Source organism: Labrus mixtus, chromosome 20, assembly GCF_963584025.1.
Source record: "Labrus mixtus chromosome 20, fLabMix1.1, whole genome shotgun sequence".
NCBI lineage: Eukaryota > Metazoa > Chordata > Actinopteri > Labriformes > Labridae > Labrus > Labrus mixtus.
The window spans coordinates 9,314,957-9,323,735 of NC_083631.1; the positions used below are offsets into that span (position 1 = coordinate 9,314,957).

At 43.9% G+C, this 8,779-nt stretch overlaps 1 protein-coding gene and 1 long non-coding RNA gene across 2 annotated transcripts in view; both read right to left on the minus strand.

The window, feature by feature from the left end:
- LOC132953976 (uncharacterized) overlaps nucleotides 1–8,779 on the minus strand; it is a 199,845-nt gene that overhangs the window by 25,111 nt on the left and 165,955 nt on the right. The window lies entirely within an intron of this gene.
- On the minus strand, nucleotides 1,824–5,594 carry slc16a3a (solute carrier family 16 member 3a). The gene is made up of 5 exons (XM_061027037.1): nucleotides 5,299–5,594; nucleotides 5,070–5,213; nucleotides 3,456–4,063; nucleotides 3,194–3,374; nucleotides 1,824–2,563 (listed from the first exon to the last, which is right to left on the minus strand). Exons 1-5 carry the CDS (start codon nucleotides 5,519–5,521, stop codon nucleotides 2,124–2,126), a joined length of 1,596 nt encoding a protein of 531 aa, XP_060883020.1. The 5' UTR covers nucleotides 5,522–5,594; the 3' UTR covers nucleotides 1,824–2,123.

Here is an 8,779-nt window from a genome sequence, read left to right on the forward strand (position 1 = left end):
TAAAGAATAGTCCCAAAGAAAATAATTAAATACAAAATAAACAACAAAATAATAATAATTTAATAAAATAAAATAGAAAACAAAACAAAACACATTTTAGAATGCAAAAAAAAAAGAATGCAAAAAAACACACACAATTATCATAAAAATGGACACTAAATCTTTGTAAATCTATATAAATATATATATATAACATCAAAATTGTATTAATAACCCCGGCTTCATTTACTTCAGCCTATGAAATCACGCTGAATTTAATTAGTGACAGGCTTTACACACGGAGTCCCTTTTTCTGTTACTGTGGAAATTATCCATAACCATGGTTACCGGTCACACAGCTGCTGTGTTATATTTGTTGATGTTTCTCTGCAAATTCAGGGAGACTCACGGTGAGAGAGAGAGAGAGAGAGAGAGACAGTTTGTCTGTTTTTTGTCTACGAGCTCAAATCATCACAAATACTACTTAACATGTCACTAAAGGCAAATTTATTAAAGGTGCAAAGGACTAATTCAATTTGCCTTAAGTGATCCGTTTTCTTTGGTTCCTGTCTTGAATAAGCCATCCTCTGAGAGCAGCGGCCTCCATTCGTTGAGTGACTGAAACACAAGAGTTTCTAGTATTTAACATATTTTTCACATTTGCAGAGTTTCCTCCTTTCTTTCTTAGTTATCTTAAAGCCGTATGGTTATGTCATGTGCCCCATGTACAGAGGTTATATTCTAATCCGACCCCCCCCCCCCCCCACACACACACACACACTCTCTCTCCTCCCACAGTTTGCCTCTGTGGTTTGTAAAAAAACATAAATAAATAAACAAATCCAGTTTTTAGTAAACTAAATGTCCTTTAATACTCGTTTCACAGAAACACAAACAGTGCAGACGATACAGAGCGTGACGTTTCATCCAGGTCCCCCTTCTCATGTCATCCACGTAGGCCTACTGTAAGTCACTGAAACTCAAACACATTGACATAAATGATACAGGTTTCTATTCACACAAGCAGGATATCAGCTGTTCGTTCACACACACACACACACACACACACACACAAACACACACACACACACACACACACACACACACACACACAGATTAGTGTTATTCTAATGCCACTCAGGTGACCTTGACCCTCCGCCTGCAGCACGAGTACAGCAACCATCAGCATAAATCAAACACAACAGGTCTCACTTCACTGTGACGTCACACACGGACACTTGATGCTCTTTGACAAACACAGACAGAGCGTGGCTCTTAAAGCTTTCTCACAGCAAACACGAAACATCTGAAGCATGAATACAAAAGGTGTTCACATGTTGTCATGGAAAAGCAGCTGTTTGTTTTAAAGGGCTGGTGTGATTACATTTATTTTACTGTCAACAAATCCAATAAAAAGAGGCAAAAAAACAAAGTGAAAGTCCCTTTTCTCGATACGTTCTGACCCGGGTTCAATTCCCAACTGTGGCTTCTTTCCTGCAAGTCATCCCCACCCTCTCTCTCCCTCTCTCTCTCTCTCTCCCTGGTTTCCTACTCAATCCACCGTCCTGTCTGAAAAAGGCAAAAACCCCCGAAAACAAAAAGTGTCAAACTTGTTTAGATTTGATTTGTTAGCTGGTGAGAAAAAGTGCTGAACTGTGACAGTGAGAGGTTTATTGCAGTATCGTTTTTTTTGACTTGATATTGAATTTAGACAAAACAAAGCTTTGGATTTTTGAAAATGATGGAGCCCCTGAAGCCCAAAAAAGTACACCAAAAAAAAGCAAAAAAAGCAAAAAACAAATTTTTATTGCGACAGAAATCACTAAAGTAGATTTCTGTTTTTATTTCTGGTCTTTTTAAACGATTTGTTGACACTAAGAATGCAGAACGTCATCAAAATGATCCCTTGTTTCATTTGCTGGTGGCGACATCAAAATAAAACTGAGAGTTCTTCACATATCCACTAAGAAGCTCCACATTTAAACATCCAGCGAGAACATATTGCTAACTTCGACTCCCTGCAGGTCACAGCAAACACGTAGCGATGCTAAAACCTTCCGCCTGCGTTCCAGTTAGTATGAATCGCGTCACTCTTCATCCTTCAGTTGTTCTAAAAAAAGGAAGTTTCATGTCGCCCAGCGTCCTCACAGAGCCGTCTCAGGACTGGAGGCCGCGTGGCCGTTCTGCTGTGTCTCCTTCAGGAACCTCTCCACTTCCTGTGAGTCCACTGTGATGCTCTGTGGCCTCACGGCCTCCTCTCTCTCTCCTTCCTTCGTTGTCTCCTTCTCTTCCTTTTCCGCGTCCTTCTTAGCCTCCTCCTCTTCCTTTTCCGCGTCCTTCTTTGTCTCCTTCTCTTGCTCCTCTCTCGCTCCTTTCTCCTCTTCGTCGGTCATCTCTGCAGGCTCACTGCACGCCTTTGCGTCCTCCGTCACTGTGATGTCCTCCAGCTCATCTGCGGCAGTCGGAGACTTCTTGCTGATAAAAATGAAGTTACAGGCGGCCAGAACCACGGCGGCGAGCACCACCTCGCTCCCCGCCAGCAGGAAGACGTACATGTAGTTCTTTGTGGCGTCGAGGAGCCGACCTGAGAGAAAAGAAAGAAAAACAACAAACTGATGAGAAGATTCAAATCTAGATCCACTCAGTGAGAAGCCGACTGTAACAACGACCAGCTCACATTCTGGAAAATAAACAACAACTCAAAAAGACAAACAAGCGGCCGCCTCGTCTTCCTCGCCACACGATGGAGTCCAGAGGTCGCTGAAACCACGAGGGTATATTTAAATGTAAACAAGTTCATCAACAGTCAGAGATCTTTACAATTCTACAATTCACTTAGCAGACGCTTTTATCCAAAGCGACGTACATCAGAGAGTAAGTACAACACAAGCAAGGATCTAGAAAAAAGGGAACAACGTCAGTAAGAGCAAACGATCAGCTTTGAGTGAAGCAAAGTGAGGCAAAGCAGAACATTGACGGCAGTTCTTGAGAGCTCTAATGAGTATAGAAACCATCTTAGAAGTCGTCGTTATCAAACAAAAACCATCATCATCATCATCAAGACCATCATCATTAAGTTAGTAGGTATTCATGAAAGAGCTGGGTCTTTAGCTTTCTCTTAAAGGTGCAGAGGGACTCTGCAGATCCAATGGAGTTTGGAAGTTCATTCCACCACCGGGGGGCGACAGAGTAGAAGAGTCAAGTCTTGACTGACCTGCACCCGGGGGCCCCACCAGCACCGCCATGGCCTCCATCAGCAGGACCAGGCCGATGGCGCTGGAAAACTTCTCCGTCCCGACGATCGCCATGAGGACCTCAAACTGCAGAGCGCCCACCATCCCGTATGAGATGCCGAAGAAGATGCAGAAGATCACGAGGGAAGGGTAGTCCGTCGCCTTGGAAACAGAAGAAGACATGCATTGTGAAGCAGAACAGAGACATGTTCAGGTTCTGAATCAACGCTTCCCTTCTCCTACCTGCGACCCGATCAGGTCGGTGGTTCCGTTGAAGATCATGGCGAAGCTGAAGAGGTAAACACAGCGGGGGCGGACCCACTTCAGGCCAGCGACGACGCCACAGACGGGCCGAGCGAACATGTCGATGAAGCCGAGGACGGTGAGCAGCAGAGCCGATTTGGTGTCCTCGTTCCCGAGCTCTTTGGCGTAGCTCACGATGAACACGGGAGGCACGAACAGCCCCAGAACCATGATGGACGCCGCCGCCGTGTAGATGATGAAGCCCGAGTCTCTGAAGACAGAGAAGTCCAGCAGCTTCTTCTTCTTCTTCTTCTTCTCTGTCTCGTCCTCGTCGTCCCGTTCAGGGTCCTTCAGTTTGAGCGTCTTCGGGGGGAGCAGAGGTTTCATGAGGGCGCCGCACACACAACAGTTCAGCAGGAGCCCCCCCAGGATGAGGAAGCCCCCCCTCCAGCCGTACTGATACTGCAGCACCTGTCCTAAAGGCGAGAGGCAGCACAGAGCCACGGGACTTCCTGCCGCCGAGAGGCCGTTAGCCAGAGGACGCTTCTCACTGAAGTAACGGTTCAACATGATCAGAGAGGGCTGGAAGTTCAGCGCCAAACCCAAACCTGCAGCACGAGGGAGGAGAGCGTACGATTAGGAACTTTAGGAACCACGCTGAGAGACAACGCTTAACCCTCAGGCATCAGATTAATTTACTCCCCTCTTAAGTCACCAAGGACAAAAATGTCCAATTCCAAAAAACTGCTATAAAAATAGAACAGACTGACCTGCTCAAAACTACCAAACATTCAATCATTTTTAGGAATTTAACCCTTTAAATGCCAGAATTATGTAATCAAACTGGCAGGGCTGGAGTTGTTTAAGAGATTTATGCAGAAAAAGTAGAAAAAAATATGAATCTGTTCTATTTTTATAGCAGTTTTTGTAAATTGGACATTTTCCAAACAGGGAACTTTAAATCTGATGCTACACAAAAACTAACAATGCATCAAAGTCAATATTTTGGATAATCTTTGACATATCCAAGACTGATTTAAAAAAAATCCCCCAGCCACCAAATATTTGTTTTATGGAAAATAACTAATGTTTGTGTTTTTTTCATAAATAACAACATTGACATCAAGTAATCAAACTGGCATTTAAAGGGTTAAATTCCTAAAAATGACTGAATGTTTGGTAGTTTTGAGCAGGGCTGAAGTTGTTTAAGAGATGTATGCAGAAAAAAGTAGAACAAATATCAATCTGTTCTATTTTTATAGCAGTTTTTTGGAAGTGGACATTTTTGTCCTTAGTGACTTAAGAGGGTCGTAAACATGTTTCACAGTGTTCTATTGATCTATTAAAAAAAATAAAATGTGCATTCCAAAATGTGTCAAGAGAGTCTTTCTTACAAAAAATGTGTGCCATATGCACTAACACAGACGAAATGATGGACAGATGAAGGGGAAACATTTGACCAAATGCACAAAAATGTCCATAGTGATGCACGAGGGTTAAAAAGTCATTTTTTATATCGTGGAGGATTGTGCAAAGACAGCGAGGCGGAAAACTTTAAAACATTTTTCCAGAAAGTTCTGCAGATTTTAGCTTGAGAGTTTGTGGATTCTGTACCTGTGATGACACCTGTGGACAGGTAGATGTGGACGATGCTGGTGGAGAAAGAAGCCAGGATCATCCCCAGAGAGGCGAAGAGACCGCCGACCATCATGACCGGACGACAGCCGAACCGATTCACCAGCACGCTGCAGAGAGGACCTGCAGAGGGCGAGCATGGGTTGAGGAATGTTCTACACCCCCCCTCACACATGTATCATACTCCACGTCCTGTAGGCTTATATACCTGTGCCGTAGAGCATGGCGAGCAGGATGGAGGAGATCCACGCCGTGTCGCTGTACCCGACCCCGAACTCTCTGATCAGCTCTTTGAAGAACACGCTGACCGCTTTGGGGAAGGCGTACGAGAAACCCGTGATGACGAAACACCCGGCCAAAACCGCCCAGCCCCACCCGCCGTCTGGAGCCTTCACCGCCCCGTCACCCGAGTCCACCGCCACGCCTCCCATGATGCACTGCGGCTGAGTTTAACGGAGGCAGGCAGAGAAGCTGCAGGAGAAAAATTCATGACGACGAGCCGTTAAGAGTTTCTGTGGAAGTTCACCAGCAATTAGACTGATCCCAAAATAACACAGTTAGTGTTTTTAAATGAGCTTTAATATAATTATAAAATATATCATTCTCACTTCCTGGATTGGAAACAGAGACTCCATCTGTGCTGCTTTATGTCCTCAAACACCAGGGAGGAAATTGTTGGAGATATTGAGGACATAACCAGTGATCATTTAAAAAGTAGTTTGAAGGTGTGTGAGGAAGAAGCTTCAGGATGTAGATGCTTTGACTGATGACTTTCTGCTCTGTGACTCAGGACATGTTAAACTGTGTTTGTAATTACTCTGTGTTTTATGTCTGTAACTTTTTGTTGTGCTGCTGCCCCTCTTGGCCAGGACACTCTTGCAAATGAGATTCTTAATCTCAATGAGGTTCTCCTGGTTAAATACATTTTAAATACATTTTTTTTTTTTAAATGTACCGTCGGGGAGATGGCGCCCCTTTAGGGAGGTTTCCTACTGTCATTACAGATGTTGAACATTTTGAGCCACTGCTGTGGTTTTTAAGTTCATCAGCCCCTGGGGGCCCCCCTACTGGCCTGGGGCCCCAAGCAGTTTCCTGCATGGCCTGTTGACAAGCAGCGCCTCTGGACTGGTGTAAGGTCCCACTAGTTTTGTTTCAAAGTTTCAAGGTCCAGACACGACGTGCAGCTCAACTGAATTATTTTTGTGATTTTCATTAAAAATGTTGAGTGTCGTCTTGAGTTTTTACGTCAGACCTTTTTTTTCCTGCAGTTTTTAAGTTGAAGTTTGTAATTATAACAAAAAGGCACAAAATGTCCTCAGTGTGACCTTTAAAAAAGACAAATTAAGGCATAAAATTGTTCCAAATTACAGATTTGATTTCATTTAAAGGCTCATTCTGCAGAAGTTGAATCCAGATACTGAGTGTAACGTTTTCCTTCTCTACCAGCCAGCGTGGATCCAACATTAACTGTATCCCATCATGCTTTGTAACGGGCCTCCCTGATTCATAGCTCCGCTGCGTCTCTCTTTTACTCTCCCATTAACACTTCAACACAAGCAGAATCTATGTGTGTCTTTGTCTTCATGTGCAAAGCTGGTCGGGATGTTTTTATGTTGGACACTTTCTGTAATCGTTGAGTCAGATGAGACGCTTTTCTTTGTGAACCAAAGCACTAAAAATACTCAGCGTCTGTTTGCTCCATCAGCTGATTTATAACCTGTAGAGGAGCTGAAGGGACGAGCTGTGTGGTAAAAAAATGCAGACTGGACTCGGGCCAAAAGAAGAAAAAAAAAACTGCCAGGAATCCAGAGTCTCCGGGTAACACGACGCTGACGTGACCCGCCTCAGAAAAAAAACAATCGACCACCAGAGCCGCCTGTGTTTGTGTGTTTGTCTCCGGGGAAATATGCTGCATTATTACACAGCCACACAGAAATATCCTGAAGTCATTGTGTGACTGTAATATCTGCTTTCATAACAAAACATGTCCTCTGAGTCTCCTTGGAGGACAGACTCTTAAAGTTACATCCTGTGCCTTCAAATCAGACTGACTGCTCATCAGCAAACATCCCAGGTATACGCTCTGTGACGTTTGAAAGCAGACAGCAGCGACCCAAAGTGCTCAAATGTTCTCAGAATTCACTGATGACATTTAAAAAGCATTGTTGAATTTTAAAAAAAGAGAGAGGGGATTTCAGGGCACAATTTGTTGAATTAAGGAATCTAACTATGAGGGAGAATGATGCACATGCAAAAAGCGAACACAAGCTGCAGTTCCTCCAGAGTCCACTAGAGTCTGTCTCCTGCAGTGAGTCAGTCTCCATAGAGCTCTATGTTAAAATAAACATGTTTACAGTCTGGTACAAAAACAGTTTGGGTCTCTAGATCTCATTTCTCTCTTCAACTGTACAGGCTGAATGTTTATACAACTCACCTGTTTACATTATATTAAGGCTTAAAGGGATGTAGAATTAGGGGGCGTGGCCTCTTTGAGTGACAGATGGGAGCTGCTAGCTGTCTGCTAGGTGTCCCCTCAGCTAATTCAGTCCCTGACCTTTAACCTCTGGGCCGTGTTTGTGGTTTTGTGTCAGTTAAAGGAGCAGTATGTAACTCTGACCGGTGCCTAATGTACATAGGCTATAGTCCTCCGGCCCGAGTTTGAGTCCGACCTGACGCTCTTTTTCTGCATGTTATTCCACCCTCTCTCTCTCTCTCTCTCTGATTCCTGACTCCACTTTCCTCTCTTGAAATTTAAAACAGTCTGTTGGATTCATGTATTTAAAAAAACAGTTATTTAATATTGTGCTAACAAACTGTGAAGTAATGACACAGCTGAGTGTATACAATAAAGAGTGTTATCTTTTAAATATTATTATAGAAATACGTTTTATTTAATCTTTTGCATTAAAATGTTTTGAAATTATTTCCCACTTCATTGTTCTTGTCTAATAGAGAAACTGATCATGAGTAAATAATTGACAGTAAAAGGTTTGAATACTCAAACATGCAGTCCTAGCTTGTTCCATGTTAAACACACCTAGCAGTATGTTAACACCACACACACACAGACTTCACCTGCTCTGTCGGGTCACCTCTTCACACCTTCTGTCACGACGTGGACGTCACGATGGATCCATCGTGGGAGCAAAAACGCGCATTAAAAACTACAAATCCCGCGATATGACATCAGTAGGTCCCACTTCTTAGATATGGATGTGACACGCGCTCTCCTGGTTTATTCTCATCAGTCTCACCTGTGAGCAAAAGAGGAGCAGTGATGTCAGCAGCTAGAACAGCATGCGCTGACAAACTGTTGAGTGTCTTCCCGGTGGTGATGCTGCTGACCCCTCCTCCTCCTGCCTCAGCACCGGAGCGTTCCTGCCCGCACGTCTGACTGCAGACCGTCAGTAAAGCACAGAGAGCACAGGCTGCAGGGTCCTAATGCCCCCCATTTACTGACCACAATCCGCAGAACAGAGTGAGGGGGAGCAACGACCTGCATTCTTTCTGATGTCCAGCAGGGGGCGACTCCATTGGTTACAAAAAGAAGTGAAAATGTCCCTACTTATCAGATAATTTATTCCCTTAGTTTAAGGTTTAGTTTAGATTAGTTTAAGGTCTCAATCAGGACTTCCCCTGAAATCCTCCTGATCTGGTGGTTCACACATGCACCTCACAGCAGGAGACTT

Coding starts and splice junctions, on each gene's coding strand:
- slc16a3a (XM_061027037.1), bottom strand. CDS start 5,521: ATGGGAGGCGTGGCGGTGGACTCGGGTGACGGGGCGGTGAAGGCTCCA. Junction 5,214..5,298: donor CGCCATGCTCTACGGCACAG/GTATATAAGCCT, acceptor CGCCCTCTGCAG/GTCCTCTCTGCAGCGTGCTG. Junction 2,564..3,193: donor GGTGGGGCCCCCGGGTGCAG/GTCAGTCAAGAC, acceptor CTTTTCTCTCAG/GTCGGCTCCTCGACGCCACA.